The 25,846-nt window shown below is 37.9% G+C and overlaps 1 protein-coding gene across 1 annotated transcript; it reads right to left on the bottom strand.

The window, feature by feature from the left end:
• Window positions 1-12,106: 12,106 nt before the first annotated feature.
• Window positions 12,107-13,559, bottom strand: LOC133873572 (transcription factor MYB60). Its single transcript, XM_062311301.1, has 3 exons — window positions 13,270-13,559; window positions 12,996-13,125; window positions 12,107-12,848 (listed from the first exon to the last, which is right to left on the bottom strand). The coding sequence occupies exons 1-3, from the start codon at window positions 13,400-13,402 to the stop codon at window positions 12,200-12,202; spliced, it is 912 nt and encodes a 303-aa protein (XP_062167285.1). The 5' UTR covers window positions 13,403-13,559; the 3' UTR covers window positions 12,107-12,199.
• Window positions 13,560-25,846: the final 12,287 nt, after the last annotated feature.

Here is a 25,846-nt window from a genome sequence, read left to right as displayed (position 1 = left end):
CTAGAATAATCAAGATAAAAGAGACATAAAAGACAATGGAGAGAGGAAGATGGGATGAAAACACCTTCGGGGTAATGCATTATCAGGGCAATTATGGAAGAACTTGGCAATTGATCCTACGCCTGTTGCAAGTGCTTGTCGGAGAGAAACAGTAGGGGCAAGAAGATAAACAAGCATAAAATATGCAGGGCTAGTTTGGCAATCCATTGTCATTCTCCCTCTATTTCTTTTCACTTCTTTCAAAAATATCAAATCAAAAACATTCTAACTTTTTTTACACTTTTTATATCACATCAATTATATTTTATTATTATTCAAATAAAAAAACCCACTACAAAACAAAATTTTTTCACTTTTCTATAAAACATTCTCAAATTTTATATCACATCAATCATTTTTTATTCTACAACACACAAATATTCCATAACACAATTACTTACCAAACAAGCCCGCAATTATGGCCATTACCTAAGAAAGGTAATGACAGAGAAAGGATACTGTTAAAAGATATTACATAGGATGCAATAAGTCTCTTAATAGTTATACAACAGGGCATAAGGGAGGAGGGGTTTGACCAAAAGAGCACCCAACTCCCTTGGCAAATCTATGGCATCAATAATTTTAACAATTTCCTCTAAATAACATTTCAATTCACTTTTTGAGAGTGCTTGGTTCTTGAATAGGAAACAATCCATAAAATAATGAAGCCCTTAAAGAAATCGATTACTTACATAAGACAATCTGTGAAGAGAAGGCACCTCATTAGGGCTTCATCTATTATAAACCAATCGGTGCGACTAGATAATGACCTCAACCTTTCAAATGGATCTAAGCACATTTCTAATTTAATATGCAAGATCACCAATGAGCATGATAGATGAAGATAATATCATTCCAACCATATGAGTGGACCTTTTTCTGTGATTCAATTAATTCAAGATTTTTCTCTGTTATTACTATATAAGAATGTTCTTAAAATATTGAAAGGTCTTCATTCTGACAAGAATCCACCATTCAAACAAAAAGTTCTGGGAACCGATCAAATCTTGTCAGGTGAGTGCCCATCATATATTATCTCCTTTAACATATACTTGGAAAAAAAGCATTTTCTTTGAAGGTTGCAAAATAAATTCTCCGAAGTTAGAAATAATGTTGCCCAATAATTCATACAACTGGAAAGCACTTTTAAAGAAAGTGGATCGCTTAAAAGATTTAAATCTGCATTGTAGAGTCATATGCTTAGGGCCGAATATACTGGAGGGCACCTGTCTCATTTGGACTCTTTGCCTCTCCATAGAGTACCCATGTTGACAAAACAAGCATGGATGTCAGTGTGCCATAGGAGACCTCAACAAAATGGAAAATCTTCGAAAGACATCCAAATCTAACACCTGGACTCACCCAAGTACAAGTCCAACATTACATGGAAAAGAGTGACATAAATGGGCAAGGGCTACTAGTTAATGCCTTCCAATTAATTGAATTTTCAAAAATCCAATAACAAATACCTTCGCCAAAATTAATGAAATACAAAGAAAAGTTATTGACTTACTAAGTAAAGCATTGATAAATGCAAATTTCCCAACATTAGCAGCGCCCTGAAGGAATGGTAATAAACTATCATAAATGTAATCACTTCTATCAGGTGGTGAGATATTAATTTTGATAAAATTGCAAACAACTGTCTATTAAAAAATAAAAAAAAAAGTACCAACAAACAAAAAGCAGTGATAAGTGCCAATTATTTTCATCATCCATTTAAAAACCAAAGAACTACAAATTGAATGGCTGGAACCTTTCACAATGCAACACGATGTACAGCTAAACATTAGCATATTAATCAAAGAATGTCCATAATAATTTTATGAAACAACTCTGAGAAGCATTAACAATTAGAATGTTTATTTTCCATTTTCAAAGTATACATAGTCTTATGAGTAGGAATTCAAACGAAAGGACCAAGGCCATTACAGTTCAGTAAGAATATCAATAAAGTAAGAACAATTGACCATCCAAAAAAAAAAAAAAATTACTTTAATCAAAGAGACCTTACCACTTATGACAAGTATATGAAATCTCCTTCAAAAAGACATGATGACTGTGAATTCCCGAACGTCTGAAACAAATACCTCGAATGATTAACATATATGAAATTAAATTATTCGTCAACATGTAAGAATCAAATGCACATATATGAACTTTTTTTCCCCTTTCAGTACCTGTGTAAGTACACTATTTTGAGTTTCAATTACTTGTTCATACTGCACATCAGTTGAAAAAAGCAATGGATCTTTACTTGTGTCTAGTTCATCTACTAGCGATATTTGGCATGTCTTCAAAAAATAAAATATTCAAAAATGTTAAATATAATATTAAAATTACACATCAAATATGTGCACATATAACGGCTTTCAAATCTATGAATACCTTTTTTTTTTTTTTTTCCTCTGTTGATTGGGATTTGTGTTACTCTGTCTCTTATTTCCTCCGTTTGACTTTGTCACCACTGCTTTTTCAACTTCAGACACTTTTCTAATTGATGGTCGCTTCCCTTTAGTCCGAGCCACGAGAGGACTACACACCTCTACCGCCATACAATCCATGGCTCCATTACTGGTCAAAGATGCACTTGGGAGCGATTGGAAAGGTTGATTTTGTTCATAGCTTGGGTCACTAAATTTCTTAATTAGCATATCAACATAATTTTGCACTTTCGTGCAATGGTACACGTTTGGTGCTGCGATTACGGCTAACTTTAGTACATTTTTGCTCAGTTTAGCATATCGATCTGCAGTAGGGTTGCAACTCAAGGGATCATAACTACTCTTGATTAACTTATATGGCTGCTTCAAATCCTTCCTCTATCAGTTTAGAAAATATTTTTCGGGCAACAATTCCACATCTTCAAATGTAGTCAACACGGATATGGCATGTTTGCACAAAATTCCTCTTGATTCAAACAAACAATAACTGCAATTCACTTCACATGCAGGGCCATTGTAGTAAACATTAAAAAAGATTTTTTTTCATGTAGGATTCATTAATTTCTACCCGTTTGATCACCTGATAGGTACTAATTCCACCTTCACTTTTTAAAAGAGAGGAATCACAATACATAACCTCTGAAATCTCCTTCTGAACTTCTTTGAACTTTGCATGGGTGTAAATTTTATGAAATTGCTTCTCAAGGGGCGACCAGCTTACACATGAAATTATGGTATTGAAGGAATCGAAATCAGCAGCATTCTCAACCTCAACCTTCCTATGCAAAGCGTTATCGTATTGATCCACAAATTCCTTCAATGAGGTGGACAAGTGCACATAACTATAAAAATAAATAAATAAATAAATAAAAAAAGCATTCATACTGTCACTACGTTGTGTGGTAGTCATGCTGGCCCAAAATACACCATTCAAATATGTCGATACCCAGAAAGTCTGTTCACTGTATAAATCACGCACCCATGCATTCTCCTCCAGATTATAACACTCAAGCATACTCTACCAACATGCATCAAACTTGTCACATGTATGAGAATTAGAGACACAATTTCATATGGCACTCTTAATGGCATTGTACTGTGAATGTGATCCAAACTTTTCCGGAAGTTTTTTCAGTATATGCCATAAAAAAAATCTATGACAGGCTTTCAGAAACACCTTATTAATTACATTTTTCATAGCCCTATCTTAATCTGTAATAATTGCCCTTGGCGCACGGCCCTTCATGCATTTCAACCATGCCTCAAACATCCAAACAAATGTCGCCGTATCCTCACTTGAAATTAATGCCACTCCTAAAAGAATTGATTGACCATGATGATTTACTCCCACAAAAGGGGCAAATGGCATTTCGTATTTGTTGGTTAAGTATGTTGTGTCAAATGTAACCACATCACCAAAATCTCCATACGATGCCTTACTTCTTGCATTAGCCTAAAACACATTTCTCAGCCTACACTCATCATCCATGTCTATATCAAAATAGAAATCATCATTCACTTTCTGCATTCTATTGAAATAGTCACGAAGTGATGTGGCACCTCCTGTGCCAAGGCGAAGGCATCTTGAGTTCGCAATATAATTGTGACACTCTCTCTCTCCAAAAGTAAGATTCTCATGTCCCCCCACTTCAAAGGCTAGCGAGTTATAGATTTTATTCGTACGGATTCCAGCTCCATCATCTATATCAAGCTTGCTCTTTGTAGCAGGATCCAACCTCTTGTTGCACCGAAAATATCTCGCTTTACCTGGGCTTAAATCATGATTATGCCCTAGATTTACATTTGTCACATACCACATTGTACCCACTAACATTGCATTCAAAGTAGCCTTACACCCCGTTTTGCTAGGCTTGCAAAAGTTATTACTTGAACTGGATGATGCTTTGCCTCCATGAGCACATGTTAGAGTGATGTAATGTACATCTCCATTTTCATTCTTTTTTCTACTTCTTTTGTACCACACTGAAACCCACTTGCTTTGCATAATTCCTATAATATTCAAGGAGTTCCTCTATGGAGCCAAATAGCATACCGTCCTTAGGTTCCTGAACAAGTTTATCTCCATCTATGAGCTTGGCCTTGGACCGACAATTATCCACACTATCAGTCAATTGTTCATCAGCTATAATTTCATTTCCATCTATCTCAAAATAAAAATAAAAATGGTGTAAAGAACCCAACTATGAATAATAACATTTACTCTAAGATATGTTACAAAACTTAAAAGTAAGCATGAAGTGCCCAACATACCAATTTGAGGGTCCATTTCGATGGGCACAACATCATCAAGTTGTACATGTGCCAACGAACAATCATCTTCGCATTGTGAAATCAAGTCTAGTTGTGATAAGTCCATCTAAAAGTTTCTTTAACAAATAAAGATTCATATCAGTGCATTATCATTTAGTTCATAATTACAAGAAAAGCACTCAAGAAACATAAAAGATCATCAAAATTTTCTCACCAAAAATTATATAAAATATAAATGACTTAGAGCAAGATAACACACTTCTCCAAGTTTTCATATTTTGATCTTAAAGCAAGAAAAATCAGAAGGTTTTGCAAAACCAACTACACGATAGAAAACCAAAATAATCAGATTTTAGTTTTCTAGTTGTTCAAACCAGCAAAGAATCAGCAACCAAAAATTAACACATCGAAATAACAAGATGTAAATACCAAAGCTCATTTGGTAAACAAGAACACCTACTCTTTCAACTTTTAAAAACCCAATTTTTATGCTGACCCACCATGTAAACAATGAAGAACAAGAAATCAAAATTATGAATTTTCAAAAAGTCATTGCTTCTCAAACAGTAAAAAGCAATAAAGGCCTAAGCATAAGAATAATATCAAAACTTCACAAACCCAAAAAAATAAGAACCATAGGAAGGGCATCATCAAACAATTAGTTCAACTGATCACTAAGAATATTACAAAAAGAAACAAAACAGGCAGTAAGTTCTAAGTTGAAGAAATTTCAAATATTATCTACAAACTCATAAACATGCCTGATCAAAAGACGCATTAAACAATGGATAGAAGGCACCATAATTTTTTTTTTTTTACGCTTAATCATTTCTATAGAATCTTTTAAATGAAGTAGGATCAACTTGGGGGACCATGCATTAGAAAGTCTAGTTGAACTTAAATTCAAGTTTATCATTTCTGTTGGTCTAAATGCAATTGGTTAGTATTATCATTTCTATTGGTTTAAATTCAAGTTTAAATTTTGGATTGTTTAGAGTGGAAGTTATTAGTTTTTCGATTATGAGTTCTTAAACCTTATCTTTTCAAGACTTCTGACCATACTGCTAAAATATATGAGAAGTACATGATATGATAATTCCAGTCAAAAGCTTTCCTATTTCCTTTGTTTTGCATGTCTGCCAACAATTATGAGATTCAATTACATAATTTCATTGGTTCCACGTAAAATATCTGACAACTTAATAACATTTTCCAAAACTTTTCGTCTTTTCCCTCAAGCTCACAAACAGAAATATGACAATATGGTAGATATAAGTAAGCATAGTCGACTTTTGTGTGAAAGATTATCCACGTTTTGTGTACTAAACTATGGGTCCACAAAGATATGTATGTTTGTATCATATAGACAAGACAAAGATGGATGATTCTCATCTAGCACTCAAGTATTTCAGCACAAATGTCATTCTACCTCAAGTATTTTCTGCAAACATGCATGTACTTGCACCTCTAAACTTCATGTTAAGTCCAATTACGCCCAAGAAAAAGAAAAAGAAAATCACTGTGCATACAAGAAACACCCAATGGACATAAATACACAACAAATCTCAACCAACTTTGCCCCTCCAATTCCTGCATTTTCTCAGCCAAATCTCACCCAACAACAACTAAAAAAACTGGATATAGAGAGAAAATCAAAAGGAAAGATTAAATAATAATAATAATAATAATAAAAATAAAAAATAAACTAAGAAAACCTTATGGTGGATGGACTCGTCAGCGGTGGTGGTGGTGGTGGTTTGGCTGGGGCTGCTCGTGGCTATATAGTGGTTGGGTATTTGGATTCTTCAAAACCGAACCAAAGATGGAGAACACATGGTGACTTTGGCCGAAGATGGAGAATGCACGATTGCGAGCTCATGAGTGGTCAACGGTGGCAGGCTCACGGTGGGGTTGAGGAGAGGAAATGGAGAGGGGGAAAGATTTGGGGGGAAAATGGTTTAGGGAAGAAAATGGGTACAGAATGGACGGAGATGGCTTTCAAAATTTGACTTATTATTATTATTTTAATTATTAAAAGCCAAAAGGCCCTTTCCACGTAGGAATGGGCCGGGCAGGGGACGGCTAAACGTCCCCTGCCTATCATTACTCTACCCAGAAATGACTGCTCAATTTGGAACTTTCCTAAAACCTCTTATAAAGTCAGTTTCACCTAGTAACTATGCAATGTGAGACTTAGCATTCATGACTCTCTTTATAAACCACCCACTTTATGTGGCAACTCCCCATCTTCCCAATGTGAGACAGGATGTTACAAACTTCCCACTTAAACCCCTAACATACGTCCTCATTAGGGCCATGTCATATGGTGCTGACAAACTCTGCCAACCCAATTTTTTAAATCAAATTTTAATAAAATTTTGGGCAAGGCCTAAGTGGATTAAAAACCCTACCCAACGAGCCAACTTCATGACTCAACTCCTCTTTTCTTTACCCAAGCCGTTGCAGCCCCTTTGCCTTACACACAGCGGCCGCCGCAATAGGAACAACATCAATCACCACCGTAGAGCATAGCCAACAACAATAGGAATCATTGTCTTAGCGACGTGTAGTAGATCTACAGTGACAATTAGTTGCTGATCTATCACTCATCGGAGTGCAGATTTGCTTACGGGCACATGATAGGTGCTTCCACCGTACCTCTACCACTCAGTCTTTGCACAAAGAAGCCGCTAGGTGCGATTCTCAAAGCGCTGCTACACTATGTTACCGTTGTATGAGCCATTGAAAATGTGGCATTGCCCCTGTATGTGAAGTGTTGCCGCCATTTGGCATAATTGTTGTTGTCGCCATTGCAGTGTTACCTTTGTGCATGGCATTGTTGCCACTACAGCACTACCCTTGTGAGGCTGCAATGCTACCTCCATGCACAGCATTGCTGCCAACGCATATGGTGCTGGTGCTTGTCCGCACACGGCAATTTTTCCGTCGCAAAGCGTCGCTACCACTACGCGACATTGTTGCCACTGCACACATGCAATATTGCTGCCACACACGTTGTTAGTATTTTGGCCTCATTCTGTGTTTTGGACAAAATCACTTGTATGTGAAAAAATGCTGTAAATAGGAATTTCACTATTCAGAGCTCTCTCAGAAGACTTTGCACTGCGAAGATTTCGGTTCCCTGTCAGCCGTTTGGACGATCGAGCCATTCCGTCCGAACGCTTATCTGACAACTGTTCCACCCGTCCGGACGACGTGCCATACCGTCCGAACGCCAGTCAGACCAAGCATCATCCGTCCGGACGACGTGCACTTCCGTCCGGACCCTCCACTGTGTCGAGAAGGTTCTATCTAGCTTGCATCCGTCCGGACGTTTCAGCAGCACATCCAGACGCCTCTCGTACTCGACCAGTCTCAGATTCTTTCCAAGTTTCGATAAAGGAAAGATAGTTCGACCGTCTGGACGATGTGGTATCCCGTCCGGACGCGCGTCTACGTAAGGCAAGAATCGCAATTCAAATATCCCCATCCGGACGTCTGTCAGTCTTGGTCCGGACGCGCGTACAACTAATATGGAAATTGCCGATTCGACTTCAACCGTCCGGACGACTGCTTCTCATGGTCCGGACGCGCGCATAGCAGATATGGAAATTGCGTGTTGAAGTTCAGTCGTCCGGACACTCATCCCCATGGTCCGGACGCACGAAGCCTTATAAGGAAATTACTTGCAGCGGACGTGCGACTGTCCGGACAATGTGCCATCCCGTCCAGACGCGGCTCTTAAACAGGAAAGATTTCTTAGCGAAATTTTCAGAAAATCCTATCGCACAGTTGTCCATCTAGACAGCCCATGTCCACCGTCAGGACGGGGCCCAGCTATATTTTGCTTGACGCTCATTTGAGCTCCCAGCCTATAAATAGAGGCCCCTGGGCATTGAGAACTGCAAGAATTCGGTATTGAATTCCACAACTGCTCAGAGACGTGATATTTCCTCTAAAGCCATTTCAAGTGTGCTGTTGCTGCGCTACATCTGAAGTCTATCTTAGGGGTTGGCCCTAAGGTAAAGGATTCCATTGCAGACCCCTTCAGGTAGGAGACCTGGTTGGGAAGCGTCCGTGTTGGGTTACACGTTAGAGAGCAAGGTACGACCACTGCATCGGGGATATGTGAGTGTTACTGCTTTGTATCTAACTTTGTCTTCTGAATAGTGGATATCCTAGGTTTGGCTGCCCCAGAGTGGTTTTTCTTTTAATTGAGTTTCCACTTCGTCAACAAAATATTTGTCTCCTTTAATTTTTGCTTTTAATATTTTGTTGCACACTGTTCACACACACTTGTTAAAATTCGAAGTCCATATTATTTTTCACACGTGTTACTATTGTTGCGTTCTATGGTGACGCGTATAGTGTGCGGGGTTGCGAAACATGGTGGTACGTAGCTCAGACCATCGCCAAAAAAAGGCGGATGCAAGGCTCACAAAATCAAGAACCATTTTTCTTTTTCAAATACAAATACAAACCGAAAGAACTAATTGTGGCTTTGATACCAATATTGTTAGAAAAATAATACAACGGTGTTATGAACCTAAGTTCGTAACGGGATAATTTAGGTTCTTAGAGGGAACCTGGACCTCACAATGCAAGCGTGGATTTTGATTAATTATTCTATTCCTTTATTCATAACATAGCAATCTTTAAATAGAGAAACTATTACAACGTCCCTAAAGAAAATTATGGCTAAGTCATCAATCAAGTGACTCTTATGAAAATACTCTTATAGAAATACATACACAATATGACTAGAATTGACTTATACTACTTAATGTGGAAACAACGACTAATAAGAAAATAAAGAGAATAACAATTACATGGAAAGAAATAAAAAAAGTTATTATTCTTAGCATATATTTATTTTCCCAAATCAGGAGAGAGGATTGTAACAAACGGTAATATAAAAATTAGGGTATCTCTTGCGCAGAGACAAGATTTATCTGAAGTTGCTCCACATGCTCGGCTCTTGAATTGGCAACAATTTATTCTTTTGGGGCGCGGAAGAAGACGCTACTATCCACAATACTCATCGTCAGAATACCTTACCACGCTCAGAAAAGTAGAAAGAAAGAAATTAAAAGCACCGTTTTCACACATATACTAGTTGCTGCATGTAGAAAGTTTATCCACTCACACTAGAAAGACTTGTTTTTCACGCTGTTACAAACTGGATTGTTTTTTCAGACACTTGGTAACGGGAATGAGTTTTTTTCCATTTAGTGCATAACAAGTACATTTTCGAGTCATGTGAAGTAACGCACAAAAACGTAACCGGACAACATATCTGGATAGGCCAGCTGCCATTAGTTTCTATGGTCCAAGCAGAAAAATTAAATATATAAAAGTGCTGCAACAAGTAATGAGTTATCTCTACGTATGTACGTGGGCTTTCTCGAATGCCAGACTGACGCTTTCCGTACGCTCAAAAACTGTCACCAGATTGCTGAACTGCCAATGAGTGTTATAATTAATTATGTCTTCTTCTTTTCTTTTTTTCTTTTTTCTTTTTTCTTTTATCTTTTTTTTTTTAAGTTATAAGCAAGTCCATAAGTCTCAATTAGGAGAAAAAAAAAAAAAAAAAAAAAGAAGAAGAAGGAAGAATATAAGAAGAAGTGGAAATTAAATTAGGGTGGTGGGGCTTCCGAAATTGGGGAGGGGCAGTTTTACCCCCAAAAGGAGGCAAAGTAAAATGAGGCATCTTCACCGCAAATAAATGAGTCCAACGTACAGCCTCACATCTCATTTAATTTCCGGCTAACCATGTAGCCTCTCTTTTCGCTTTTGAGTAAAGCTCACATGCATGCCCTTCTTCAATATAAAAAAATGTGCAAACATTTTTTTAAAAAAGAAAAAATTATACAAATCCTATTTCTTTTACTAAGGGTTGAAATAGCTAGTGTAAGGATATTGCTAAGTTTTATATCCATGAGAAAGGAAGCAAAATTCAATATGAAACTATCACACACACATATATACAACTGATCCCAGGATTCTTCATGTTTTTGTGAGAACCCAATAATAATAATAATAATAATAATAATAATAATAATAATAATAATAATAATAATAACTATTGACAAATTATAAAAAGTTGCCAGACTAAATTTAGAAGATAAGGATTCTGGATAATAGAACATAGGTTATTTGTTTAGTTGGCCATTTTAACACCGAAGAATGTTTGTAGTACAAATTTTATTACAATTCTTTACAAATTTATGTGACTGTCTAAATTTTATAAAAATGAGTATCATATATTTAGTGTCTGACGTGACAATCGTCACGTGCAATTTTATATCAATTTGTAAGAAATTTATAGTAAAAGTTGTAATATCCTTATAGGAGCACCCTTTTAACACCTTGACTCCTATTTTCTTGGTCTTGGGAGTTAACAAATGGTGCACCTAATCTTTGGTTGTCCACTACCAATCACATTTATATAACATCTTGGTGGAGACGATGCTGCATTCATTTCTCACAAAAAGACAAAGCTCTATACAATTTTACTTCATTGATTTCGTGTCATCATGATCATCATCATTATTATTATGATTGGTGGGCTATGATCTGTAAAGGGGCCCTGCAGCAAAGATGTGAGGATTCAAATCCTTCCCAGTATCCTGTGGAAATTATATTCACGGTCGCCATAAGATCAGCGATATTCCTGCTTCTCACACCGAAAGGTGAAGAAGATCACATGTTTCCCTTTTATAAATTTCCCAAAAAGATGACCTTTTGGCGCAACCAATTTGCTTCATTTGGATGCAAGACTTTCGTGACAGGATCCTATTTTACTTCTATGGCTATTATTCCTTTCACCATGCGTCTCTCATCCTTGCTTCACACAATTACCATAAATAAATACTGATATTTAATTAAGTCATAATCTTGTTTCATTAATGTCTTCACCTATAAGCGATCCTTCCTGTTATACCTAGCCAATATATATATATAGATATAGATAGATAGATAGATGGATATACGATAGAGAGATAGAAAAGCATTATATGAGTAAGTCCCATTAAAGGCCGCCTTTAATAAACGTGCATTCATTTCTTCCATTTCCCCCTTTAATTATGGATTAAAACCCTGGCCTCCTTCTTTCATATATAGTTGGCCTGAATTTGATCCCATATTTTTTGCACTTGAGAAATGGTTAATTATTTGGATACAACTGAATGATCAATAATATGTTAATTAGCTGATTAGCCTCAGTTAACTGTACGTTAATACAAAGTTACTTGAGATAATTCATTCAGAAACTCTAAGTTACATGCATTTTGCTAAGAGATCCCAACTTGTCAGAACCCCGGCCAGTAGAGGTGATAAATTAACCCGGCCTAGAAAAGAGCAAACACTTGTTTTTTATAATGATGGTTTTTCAAATCATATATCCGACTCTAAATTAAGAAGCATGATGATCATGATGTTGTTAATTAGAACATTGGAGACAATTCCATCATCTCCTCTACTTGACCAGCGCTAGCACTTTCATCCAAGAGCCACTTTTCAAGGAATGATAGCGGAGGAGTAGTAGTGTTGTCAGAAGTTGGTTTATTTTTCTCCGGCGTCTCATCATTTGCAGCAGCTTGAGAAGCTTTCCCGGGCATAGAATCGCAGGTGGACTTGTCCCACGTGCACGCTGCATTGTTCAAGTTTTCAAAAGACAAAATTGAGTCAAACTCTTCATGAGAGACCAAATCACCGCCCTCTTGCTCGGCTTTTGGTTGGTGGCCTCTAGCTTGGACTTGTCCCATGCTGTTTTGTTGATCAAGTATTTTGTCTTTGAGCTGATGAGTAGTACTAGAGTTAGTCTTTGGGGAAGATCTCATCCAACCTTCAAGGAGTCGTGAAATGTTCTCGGTGCTTGAGGCATATGCAGATGGGGAAGGGTTGATGATATCCGAGCTTCTTCTCTCGTTAAAGCTTTTGCTTACAAACTGAGTGGTACTTGTTGACTCGGTTCCCATGTGGGGCTCTAGAGCTGTTTGAAATTTCTTCAGCTTCTTCTTCAGGTGGGTATTCCAATAGTTTTTTATATCATTGTCTGTTCTTTGTGGGAGGTACGAAGCTATGGCTGCCCATCTGGTCCAAGCAGATTCGCAAACTGATCAGATATATCTATCTCACATGCATATATATTCCAGCAAAATGAATAGAGAGAAGCTAGGTAGGTAGGTTGAATATATATACATACATATATGAAAAATTGTAAAAATGTTTGAAGATTACTTGTTACCCAATAAAGCTTGCAAATGGATTATCATCCCTTCTTCATGTGGAGTGAAGTTCCCTCGTTTAATTCCTGGTCTGAGGTAGTTAGTCCATCTAAGCCTGCAACTTTTGCTGCATCTTAATAACCCTTTTGTAAACAGAAAGAATATATATTAGTGCATTCGAAATTCCAAAATTCAAGAAAGATTCAGAAACAATATAAAATTGATAGAAAGCTTTAATTTATAAAGACCATCGATCGATCTGGATCCATATATGTTGTTGAACTTACCAGTGTTGGTAGGCACTGATCTCCAATTTCCGGGGCCATGTTCTTGGATGTAAGAGACAAGAATGATGTCCTCCTCAGGCGTCCATGGACCCTTCTTGATGCCAACTTTATCACAGCAAGGAGGCCTCCCCATGGTTTAACTCACAGACACTCTCCCCCGGCCCCCTTCAGGGTTGCAGATATATGGACCTTTCAAATAGTGCGATCAACATGTGAGTGGTTATATATATGTATATGGTGGTGACTTTAGAGACGGGAAGCAATTTTTAACAATATTCATCTACCGTGCTGACTCATCTCCCCTTTCTATTAACTCCCGCAATCTACAAATCAAAGTCAGAACCGGAGTTTAATATCTTGTCTCTTTCCCTTCTGGCTCACGTGCCAAACTGGCTTCTCACCAAAGCTACGAAACTTCAGTCTTTTTTTCCTTTTTCTTTTTTCTTTTTTTATTTTAGCATAGTCTTAATTGGTCTTTATTTCTCTTACATTTCTGGTTACGGGAGATGTAAAGATACGCTGATTTTTAGACAAATTTATACAGTTACGTACTGTGAATGCCAGTTAGCTCAGTTGAAAAACTTCTTTCTCATCCTACAAAAAGCCTGGGAATCGAATATTGAGTACAAGCGAGGAATTTTTTTTAATTTTTCTTTTAATTTTATTTTATGCATGTCCAAACTTTCGTAAATAAATAAGCACATAGTTACATTGCGTCTATACGATAGTATACAATTGACAAATTTAAGATGTTAGCCTCCTTGCGGATGTATTTTTATATAAGCCTATTAAGATGGCTTTAGCCTCCATACAGCTTATGTATTTTCATCAGTTTATCAATATGAAACACTCTATGAGTGATTTTCTATTCCTTTTGCCTTGATTCCTTAATAGAATCTTAGTTTGAGAAGAGTTGTGATTCTATTATTGTTTGCTTGCAAACCCTGCCACTACGCCACCCTGCATCAGTTGGTATCAGTGCCCAGCAACTTTCCTACAATGGATATGCAAGTTTTGGTGTTGTGCATGAGCGCAAAGAAACCACACATGATGAACGACTAGTGGTTCATTTGCAGCACATGGAGGAGCAATTTGTTGCGAAATCTAGGCGACTGATGGAGCAAATCAGAGCCTTATCAAACCAACTTGACGCCATGGATGTTGCTAATGGTCGTCGCCGTCAACCAAATCCATGTTTCGTGGATGAGGATGATGTGGTTACCTTTAGGGAGGCACGATCTTAACGAAGGAAGGTACGGTTTGACACGTGAAGTCCGCGGTGGGCCACCTTGACCGTTATTCACGAGCCTCAAATTCATCTACCAAATCCATCTTATCTTCATGATGATGTTGAACATGAAGATGTTGAAGATCCTTTACAAGGATTCGTGGATTGGGATTTCCCACCAACCTATGATATCGATATCAATAATAAAGATCTTATGGGAGGTTCTTCGTCATAGGATCAAGAGAAAGAATCTGTAGTAGATTGGGTCTCTCCACTAATCTACGACATTTATCCTGAGAAAGCGGAACCGTTGGAAAAGGTAAATCTCTCAGATAATATTGAAATTTTGTTGATGAGAGTCCTACATATCGTGTGCTTGATGAAAGCCCTAAAAGTGAAGTCTTTTATTTTGACCATAATTTTCTGGTCAAGTCTCAAATTGCAATGAAATTTGTAGCAATGGAAAACTAATACAAAATTCAACAAACATGTTAGAAATAGGTTTTTCCTAATTCGGAAGTTGACTATGCAAAAATTGTCCCGCAATAAAAGACCACAAATCTAGACAAATTTGGAATCATTTTCCTACTTGGATTGAATTTTTAGTCTTCTACTTGGACTAAAAGACTAAGTTCCAATTTTTCTTGGATTCCTAGGGCTTTTAGGCCTTTCCTAATCTTTATAAATAGGCATCTAAACATTGAAGAAATACACTGCTACCTAGAGCAAACTCAGAGAAATACTTCTTGAAGGCTTGAAGAGTTGTAGAGAAGTAACCATGGTAGGAGGCCATTGCAGCAGCGTCATGAGCGGCTAAAAACTTTTGTAGGGTATTGACGTAGCCCTATCCAAGCACAATGGTTTGATTGTATTTTAATTCAGAGAATTTTAGTTTATGTATGTTGGTTGTATAATTATGAGAATTGCTGCAATTTGATATTGCTTTTAATCTTTTAATGCAATTGTTCTTGAAATTTATAATCAATATTGGTAGAATTCTTCTCTTGTCTTAGAAAGCTTTTTACCTTTATTGAACTCAAATCATTCTTATTTTCTATGATTATAAGAATGATGATTATACAACAAGTTTAATTGACATATGATCAAGAGGATTAGATAGGCCATGCCTAAGGAAGACGGATCGCACCACACCATAGCTTAGTATAATTTAGGTAGATGATCTGTGGCAACTGAAGATCAGTTATACTATCCCATTGATTATATGCATCCTACTAAAGACGTAGTTAATCCATACCTAGGGAAGACAGGTCATACCGTATCTTAGAGGTTGGGTGGACGGTCCGTGCCAACCGAAGATGGATTATACTTATTCTTTAGAGGTAATTTCTTCTTTATTTATAAAATGCATAGAATGATTTTCTCTTATTAAATATGATTAACCATTGATGTGCAGATAGTGGTGAAGTCAATAATCTACTCTCTCTCTGTAAAAAAAAAATAATAATAATAATCTACTCTCTCTCTCTCTCTCTCTCTCTCTCTCTCTCTCTCTCTCTCTCTTACATTTTAATTATCTTTTATATTTAATTTATTCACTTTAGTTAAAATCAAAATGAACAAATCTTTTTCTTTAGTCATTTTTAATCTTCATAAACTTCATAACAACACCTTGCAGTCCTTGAGATTCGACACCCTCTTTATAGCCTTGTCCTACAAGAATTCATTCTATTGTGAGTGGTTTATTTATTATTGATATATTTTTGCTTTGAAAACACCACATCATCAGATACACCATAAGCTACTACTGATGAGATACCTAGTACCATCATACCGCGTCGTAGCGGGAGAAGCTTATGAAGCCATCCTAGAAGAGCCTAATTCAAATCCCATGACCTACGATGAGGCAATTAACAAAGTGGACGTGGACCATTGGTTCAAAGTTATGGAAATTGAGTTGGAATCCATGTATTACAACAAGGTCTGGCAGCTTGTAGATGTGCCTAACAGTATTAAACCCATAGGTTGTAAATGGGTCTACAAGAGGAAGAGAGAGGTAGATGGGAAGGTTGAAACCTTCAAGGCAAGATTGGTTATAAATGGTTTTACTCAAAACGAATTGATCGATTATGAGGAAACATTTTCACCAGTAACCATGCTTAAGTTTATCCTATAAGGTAAGGACATTCCTTATATGGGAAGGTTGAAACCTTCAAGGAAAGATTGGTTATAAAAGGTTTTACTCAGAAAGAATTGATTGATTATGAGGAAACCTTTTAACGAGTAACCATGCTTAATTTTATCTGGATTCTCCTAGCCATTTGTTGTTCATCTTAACTATGAGATTTAGCAAATAGACATCAAGACAACCATTCTAAATGGTCATCTTGACGAGGCGATCTTTGTGATGCAACTAGACGGGTTTGAACCTAAGAGACAAGAGCATATGGTATGCAAGTTGAAAAATTCCATCTATGGACTTAAGCAAGCATCCAAATCATGGAGCATCAGGTTTGATCAGGCAATCAAATCGTTTAGTTTTGATCAAAACCCTGATGAACCATATGTGTACAAAAGGTGTCAAGATTAGGTAAAGACATTCTTAGTGCTTTATATTGATGATATCCTACTCATTGAGAATGATGTATGGACATTATCAAATCAAGATTGATAAGCGTCGAATATTACATATTCGAACCCCTTAACTCGCATATATTAGCCTCTTAATTTCATTGTAGTATAATGTTTTGTGTTGTTTTTATACTTTAAGCATTCTTAGAAACCTAAGGGTAAAACACAAGTAATTATTCGATCTTAAAGCTTTGAATCCAGAAAAAGAAAAATCCAACATTCTGCACGACAAAGGGCTCGAGCGCAATACCCAGCTTAATGAGCTCGAGTGCAATTAACACTTAGCACGAGGACATTACCCAAGCACGCTTAACTAGCACATTAAAGCTTGAGCGCACAATAGACGTCGATCCACATCCTAAGCTCAAGCATAGAAGCAACTGAGCTCGAGCGCACAGTAGAGCTCAAGTGCAGTTTCAGCTAGGCTTGAGCAATATAGACCAAAGCAGAGGAACTACAACATAGCACACTAAGCTCGAGGGCAATGCACTCTGAGCTCATGCACACAATTGGGGTCAAGCGCACCTTTCTAGATCAATAGTACTAAAGCTACTGCATTGCAAAGAGCGATACACCTAAACTTTTTGTGATTTTTTAATTTCTATATATATTTTTATTTGTTTTACTTGGTTATGATTGATCGTTGTTCTTTCTCACTTCTATAAATCTTTGCAATCTTGAACCATGGCTATGGGCCCATATGAAGGTTATCAAACACACTTTGGGTTCGATCACTTTGATTTAAAGACAGAAAGGTCCAGACTAGGGAATGATCCTTATTCAGATTGTTATAACTCGGGATGGAGAAACCATCCTAATTTCTCCTGGGAAGCTCTAGCCATGGAAAATTCAGCTTCATACCCTCATGGACTGGACAATCAAGCATATCTGCAGTCCAAAAGTCAATCTTTCTATCCACCATCCAACTTCCATCCTCCCCACCAACAATGGCAATCATCTCCATATAATGTTGGCTTTGAGGATAAAGTGTTGGTGGCCCTCGGTAAACTTGAGGCAGACACTCAATTCTTGCAGTGAGTTTTCACGTCAAAAGGTGAGAAATTTGGATTGAATGATAATATGGCTAAGTTTTGCTTCAAAGCCTTTTTAGCTTTACTTAGTAAGCCTGTAGGTGTGTTTTACACTTATTGCCCTAAAGCCATCTAGTTTGGGAGTCATTGACCAAACACTCAATACATGGGTCAATTAGAAGAAGAAAAAAAAAGAAAAAAAAAAAGAGAGAATAATATCATCATGCCTTGGTTGTTTCATCTAATGGGGATCTTAATGAATTTTGAGGTATTGAATCATGCACATTGAAATTAAATTGAAGCCTTATAATTGTATGTTACTTCACTTTACACCAATTTGAACTTGTGATGCCTCAACCAACCATTTGTAAATGTTTAAACTTTGGAGTTCATAATAGTTTTGAAGATGGATTTTATCTTGTTAAGCTTTCTAACGAATGAGAATCATTGTTTTTGTGACACTTCTATTTTATTAGTAACATGATTTGCATAAGTTTATGGGTAGCATTTCTGGCAAACCCTCACGAGACTTCACTCGTCCACTAAGAGGCCTAGGGTTTTAAGAGGCTAGTTACATACATTAAATGCAATCGTGCTCCCCATGAAAGAGGAAGTAGTTTAGTTTTGCATTTTATCTCTTTTTAATTTCTATTTTCTATTGCTAAGCGCTAGCAATATGTAAGTTTGGGAGTGTGATAAGTGTCGAATATTGTATATTCGAGCCTCTTAACTCTCATATATTAGCCTTTTAGTTTCATTGTAATATAATGTTTTGAATGACTTTTGTGTTTTTATCATTTTTACGTACCTAAGGAAAAACATGATTAAATCCACCAGTTTAAAGTTTAAAAGCAAAATTCTGTAATTCTGCCACGACATGGTGAGCTCGGGCCCACTAACATGCTGAGCTCGAGCTCAATACACATTAGGCCACTAGCAGGAACCCACGACATGCTGAGCTCAAGCCTACTGGCATGTTGAGCTCAAATGCATTCGTGCGGCAGAAAGTGATAGTAAAGCAAAATCAGAAAAAGGAAATAAGTTGTACTTCTTCCACTTGGACTAAAAGTCCTAGAAGACCAAGAAATCAAATAGGGTTTCTCTTGTACTATATAAATACACCTTAAATTTGTGCATTAAAGGCAACCCACATTACATAGAAGAAATCAATAGGATTAGTGGCCAGTTTTAGGGAGAAAAGTGCTTCAAAGTTCCAACAGCTTCTTAGGATGGATTTCTTCTCGACAAAAGTGATTTCCAACATCTCCATGAGTGGCTAAATCATCCATAGGGTATTGATGTAGCCATTTCTAAATAATTATGGTGTAATTGTGTTTTTCTATAGGAATTCTATGAACACGAATGATGGTTGTTTAATCTTGAGATTATGCTTTAATGTGTAATTCAATTTTAATAAACCTCTTGTGTTATTTTAGAAAGTTGTTTATTTCTATTGAACTCAATATTCGTATTTTTTGTGGTTATATGAAGAATAGTTTTACAATGGTTTTAATGGACACAAAATCAAAAGGGTTTGATAGGCCATGCCTAGGAAGGATGAATTGCTCTACACCCTAGTTAGTTTAATTTATGTAGAACAATTCATGCCTTGCCGAAAGATGAATTATGCTTATCCCTTGATTACGTGTATGCTAATTAAGAGATTTGATCATTCATACCTTAGAAAGATGGATCGTACCGCATCTTAGTGGTTAGGTGGACAATTCGTACTAACCAAGGATAGGTTATTCTTATCTCTTAATAAAATAAATTTCTTGAGGATATCGTTGGGTGCTTGACAAACACACGAGTCATATAATTCATGTAAGTGAAATTCCTATGTTAAATGCAATTTACCATTATTAAGGTGAAATCAATCCCTTATATCTTCTCCACTTATTTTACTTCTACTTTTACGTTCTTATTTTGTTTCAATTGAAAAAAAAAAAAAAAAAATCATACATCTTCTCTGAATTAGATTAGAATTAATTTCAGTAACTTAACAACGACCAACAGTCCTTGTGGTTTGACACTCTCACATAGACCTATCCTACAAAGATTCGTTCTATTGCGAATGGTTATTTTATTATTGATACACTCAAGACCACATCAAAGATCTAGTTTTCTAACCAGTTTGATATGGACTTGGGAGAAGCAAGCTACATCCTAGGGACCAAGCTTTTACGAGATCACAAGAGTAGGATGTTAGGCTTATCTCAGGCTACATACATACACAAAATCTTGTCTAAGTTTAGATGTTGGACTCCATGAAGGGATTACTTCCCTTAAGGCATGGAGTTTGAAAGAACTAGGGACTGACTTCTACACACAATACAAGCACACAAGCAATAAAATTACAATAAAGAAATTGCAATAATTAACAAGAAAACATCACAACCTCAACACAAATCTTTTGGTTACAAAGTAGGAAATTCTTTGAACAAATTAAAGGTAAAAACCCGAAAAATCACTATAACGAACAAGATTCAAAATATAGACATAAACACAAACAACTCTTTTGTAAAGCTAACACTCCGTATGAACAAAAGGCTCCACGTTGGCCTCCTCTTTAGCTCCCTGCTGGCTAATCTTCTTCGAGTGTCTTTCTTATCAACCCACCAGTTGACTTCTTGATGGTAGAAGGTTGTATTTGGTGTCGTTTGAGAGAAACAAATCCCAAGTGAGAGAAAGCTTCAAGCTTTTAAGGAAACCTCACTTGGGTCAACAATGGTAAATGAAGATAAACATCTAGAAAGGATCTAGGTTCTTGAAAGGTATTCTCTTCCTTACCATGGAGAATGGACATCCTTCCCTAGTTGAGAACAAAGGGAAGAAGTGAGCCAATTAGAGAGAGATTTGATTTTTATCAACTGAAAAAATCTCGCGACATCAAGACTAGAGCGCCAGTATCATCTCATTAGAGAGAGTCTTTCAATAAGATACAACTGTGGCAAAGATCCTATCGACTGATAATTTGGCGGACCCTTTCACTAAGACCTTGCCTTAGAATACTTTTGAGTCTTACTTAGAGAGAATGTGAAAAACGGAAATTGACTTCTAAAAATAAATAGCAAGTGTGTACACAAAGTGTCAACAAAAATAACAATGCGGAAAATAAATGACACAAGGATTTTTGTTAACGAAGTAGAAACTCAAGATGAGAAAAACCACTCTGGGGCAGCCAAACCCAGAATATCTACTATTCAGAAGACAAAGCTAGATACAAAGCAATAACATTCACATACCCATGATGCAGTGGTCGTACCTTGCTCTCTAACGTATAACCCAACACGAACGCTTCCCAACCAGGTCTCCTACCTGAAGGGATCTTCAATTGAATCATTTACGTTTTTCAGTTGTAGATAGACTTCAGTTGTAGCACAGCAACAGCACCCTTGCAATGGCTTGAGAGACAAATCAGCTCCAATAATCTTACAAATAACTCTCTAAGCTCTGATGGAATTCAATACCGAATTCTTGCAGTTCTCAATGCCCAGTGGCCTCTATTTATAGGCTGAGGTTCAAATGGGCGACTGCTGTAAAATATATGGGCCCCGTCCAGACGGGAATCCACGTCGTCCGGATGGTTGCATCAATCTTCCCTTATTTGAACTTTGGAAAGAAAATCTGAAGCTGATCGATCACTGGACGTCGTCCGGACGGGCTGCTGAGACGTCCGGACGGATGCAAGTTGGTACAGAAGCTTCTCGACACAGTGAAGGGTCCGGACGAAAATCCATGTCATCCAGACGGATGATGCTAGGTTTGTTTGGGCGTCCGGACGGTATGGCACGTCGTCCAGACGGATGGAACAGTGGACAGATGAGAGTCCGGACAGGATGGCACGGTCGTCTGGACGGCTAACAGGGAACCGAAATTTTCTGATTGCAGAATCTTTTGAAACATTTCTGAATAGCCGAATCCCTTGTAAAACAACATCTTTACATACAAGTGATTTTATCCAAACAGAATGAGACCAATTACAAACTAACAAACTCCCCATTTGGCCATTCTGGGACAAAAATCACTTGACCAGTTTGGAAATACATTCCCGGTCCAAAAATAAAAATTACTCCCCATTTTTGTCACAAAGGGACAAAGGATAAAACAGAGTAAAAGAAACCAACTGTAATAAAAATTACTCCCCCTAACGGTCTCAGAAGGACCAGGGTAAACAGAGTAATATAAGTCAAAGAGTTTTAACAAAACATAGCAAATTATAAATCAAATGTCTCAAACAAAAAAAAAAAAACAACAAAATAAAACAAAAAAACTCAATCATCCTCTGCCATAGGTGCAGTCCTAGGCGCATCATCCTCATTGTCACTACTGCCAGGATGATGATACTTGAGGCCCTGAGATCCAGCTGGTTCTGCTCCACCCGCTTTGTTGATAGAGTGCACCTCCTGCTGCATGGTGCTCATTCCTCCCTGAATGGCAGCTAAGGCCTCCATTATCTGTGAAAAGTTGATCTCCGGCTCTGAAGGCGGGACTGTCTGAGAGGATGAAGCCATGTCTGGAAAGTCGACTAGCATGGCAGCATGGATGGGCACCTCATCATCGGAGTCATCTCTCCACAGCTGCGCATTAGACTTCATCAAAGTCTGCTTTCTGATAGGCTGTTGAATCTTCATCTTAGGTTCTCCAGTAACATTGATGCCGGACTGAAGAATGATCTGAGTGAGCAAGCAGCCAAAGGGGAGACCGGTATTACCCTCATCACAGGTCTCCAACATAACGCTCATAATATGCTTGCACAGGCAAAAGGCAAGCGGAGGTGGATGGCATAAACGAACTGGGCCTTCTTCAGAATCAGGTCACTACGCCTGACAACTGGCCATAGGTTGTACTGCACTATCTTGGCCAACAAGCGATGAGAGGGAGACAAGGCACCGATCCGGATGGTGCACGTTCCTTGTGGAACTGCATGAAAGAACTCTCGGAGATCATCCATAGAGGGAGGAAGCACCACCTCATTATAAGGACTGCCGGGCAGCTCAAGGACTGGTACACCAATGAAGTGACTGATGATCTGGGGATCAACAGTGATGATATGCCCGTCAACAGTGGACTGTAGTACCAACCCACGATCATCGTCCTGCGCCACCTCTAGGTTGGCATAGAAAAGTCTGACAAGCCTGGTGAGGACAATGCAGGCATAGGAGTAGAGGTATCCCCAATGGTAAGTCTGGATAGTCTCATTAATACTATCCAGCGGAGGCACCATGATGTTAGATCGAACCACATTGCACTCAGCAATGACTGTGCGGTCCATGATTTTGGCCTGTAGTGTGCTCCTCTTTTCCTCTGTCCTCTGGCGGACCCTGCTCTGGGAACTAACTGCAGACATGATTCTGCAACAAGAAACCAACAAGATTTTGCCAAAAATAATCCAAAAATATGCTTGTTAGGTCATAACAAAAATTGGGCATAATAATAGTAGTAAACAGGACTATTTCAAAAATATAGACAAAAATTATCACATTGTAATCCCAAAAAGTATCACCACAAATAATCCCAATATGGCAAATATATGTATCTCATAATCTCAAAAACATTCCTAAATAATCAACATTCTAACAGTTAAAAATAAACTGAAGAGAAAAAGACTAGAAGAATACCTGGACTGTGAGATTAACGCACAAAAAGACAAGGAGGGATGAGATACAGCCAAAAAAGCACTCAAGAAATAACTCATAACAAGCCAAAAAGTGAGATTTTGGTGGGGTAGGGAGGATAGGCGGCGACCAAGGGTGTATATATAGCCTCTGTGGGGTCCCCGTCCGAACGGTGTATTAATGCCGTCCGGACGTTTGGTGCCGCGCATGTCCTGACGTGAACAGATACTGTCTGGACGACTAAGCTCCGCCTGTCCGAACTCCAAAAGATATCGTCCGGACTACGAAGCTCCACCCGTCCGGACACCAAAAGAGACCGTCCGAACGCTTCACACTGAAAAACAAAAAACTGAGGAAAATTTACAAAAATCAATTTTTCTCAAGTCAGTTTCAGAACACGCATGTATAATCTACTGATAACACAATCAGAGAGCATCTCAAAACTAGGCAGAGATATAAAAGAGAGTTGAGAAAACAATTAGCACAAATATTTTCCTGGACATAGAAAATTTAAATAGACAACTCAACTCATACAATGTGTGTGTGTGTGAAGACTTAACCCATAAGGTATGACTTTCAATGGCATGAAAAATGGCAACTCGATTTTCTAGACAAAAGAGAAAATCAGTGAAAGATTTGTCAAAAGTCAAACCTTATAACTTACTAGGACCTAGCCACCCTCATCTGATACACTCTCCTGAGATGCAGCACCTAATTGTCTTGCTTGTACCATGAAGGACATAGTAAAAAATTTACTTGCACGTAGAGGGCAAGGCATATAGCAAATGTAGCACATAAGCAGTGAATATACAATATAGAGCACATAATGCAAAAGATTTACTGTTTGATTCTTATGGTGCTGCAACCTAGAGAGAATGCCAGAGTTTTTTGGTTCTAGGTTCAACTAGCATGTGGTCAATTTGACCATCTTATCAAAAACTTCTTCTCTTATCCAGAATTTCTAGAAACAAAAGGTCAGAGAAGGAAGATGTACCTTTAGGGGAGTCATGGATAGTGCACGTTTTTCATCGCATGAGAAAAGAAGCTATCCTACTTTTGCATATACAGGAAAACACTTGGCAAATTAAAGTCAGAAACTCTCAATTATATCTAAGCAAAGTAAATTAATACCCAAGGAATTGAAGTATCAGGAGACAAAATACATGTAATTACCTGTTATGCCAAGAGAAAAAAAAAAAAAAAAAAATCCTGCAAATTCTCCCCAATTTATTTTATTTTTTTTTTATTAAAAAAAATGCAATATGGAAAAACATCATATGCAAGGCAAGATCAAACCTGATGCCAATACAGAAAAACAGTCGCTCGACCTGCTTTTTCTGTCTTCCCCAAAAAGTACCTGCAAAATTCTCTCAAGAGAAATAGGGGGCAAAACACAACTGGTTCCTAGATTGCATACAAAATATAACAAGCAAGGTAAGTAATCAAACCTGATGCCGTAGGATTAGGAACCAAATCCTATGTATGAACACCCGAACCTACTAGGTGCGTCTGATCCCCCTCATGGGGTGACCATCCTTCTTGACCCAAGCCTGCCTTCTTGTGGGTGGTTGCTGGCAGGACTTCATCATCCACTCCATCATGCTCTGCATCCAGATAAGTGGCTCCCTGTGGTACTGATCTTCTTCCACCTTCTGAGGCCTTCTAAACTGCTTGGATTTGTTCTTGAAGTTGCCACTGTGATTGGCTGGTACAAATCGCTGCTGAGGCCGCTGATGCTGAGATGCCTAGTATCGCGGTGCATAAGTCCAAGGAGCTTGATATCTTGGTGCCTGATGATAGGGAGCCTAATACCATGGAGTCTGATATTGGGCCGCAGGTCCGGAGCCATGATTAGCCAGTCTAGGCACTTCTTTCTTGGCCTTGGCTTTCTGTGCTTTCAGGAGGGACCACTGAGGACGAACATGCCCACTTAAACCGCAGTGATGGCATATGGGAGGTCTTCTGATGGAATGAGGCTTCTGAGTGCCTAGAACATCGTCATTGACCTTGTCCTTCCCTTTATCTTCCGTTGTGGGAGGTAGCTCTGGGACTGCAGGTTTGACAAATACAGTCTTGGAGGTAGAGGGAGTGTCAGTGGGAGGAGCTACATA

The sequence above is a fragment of the Alnus glutinosa genome, chromosome 7 (assembly GCF_958979055.1).
Source record: "Alnus glutinosa chromosome 7, dhAlnGlut1.1, whole genome shotgun sequence".
NCBI lineage: Eukaryota > Viridiplantae > Streptophyta > Magnoliopsida > Fagales > Betulaceae > Alnus > Alnus glutinosa.
The sequence above is the reverse complement of the archived record's forward strand: the minus strand, read 5'-3'. Positions and strand labels throughout refer to the sequence as shown.

What these genes read in the sequence shown, in the direction of transcription:
- LOC133873572 (XM_062311301.1), bottom strand. Translation starts at nt 13,402, where the DNA reads ATGGGGAGGCCTCCTTGCTGTGATAAAGTTGGCATCAAGAAGGGTCCA. An exon ending in ATCAGTGCCTACCAACACTG is followed by an intron (nt 13,126 to 13,269) that starts GTAAGTTCAACA and finishes TGTTTACAAAAG; the next exon opens with GGTTATTAAGATGCAGCAAA. An exon ending in CAAGCTTTATTGGGTAACAA is followed by an intron (nt 12,849 to 12,995) that starts GTAATCTTCAAA and finishes TGCTTGGACCAG; the next exon opens with ATGGGCAGCCATAGCTTCGT.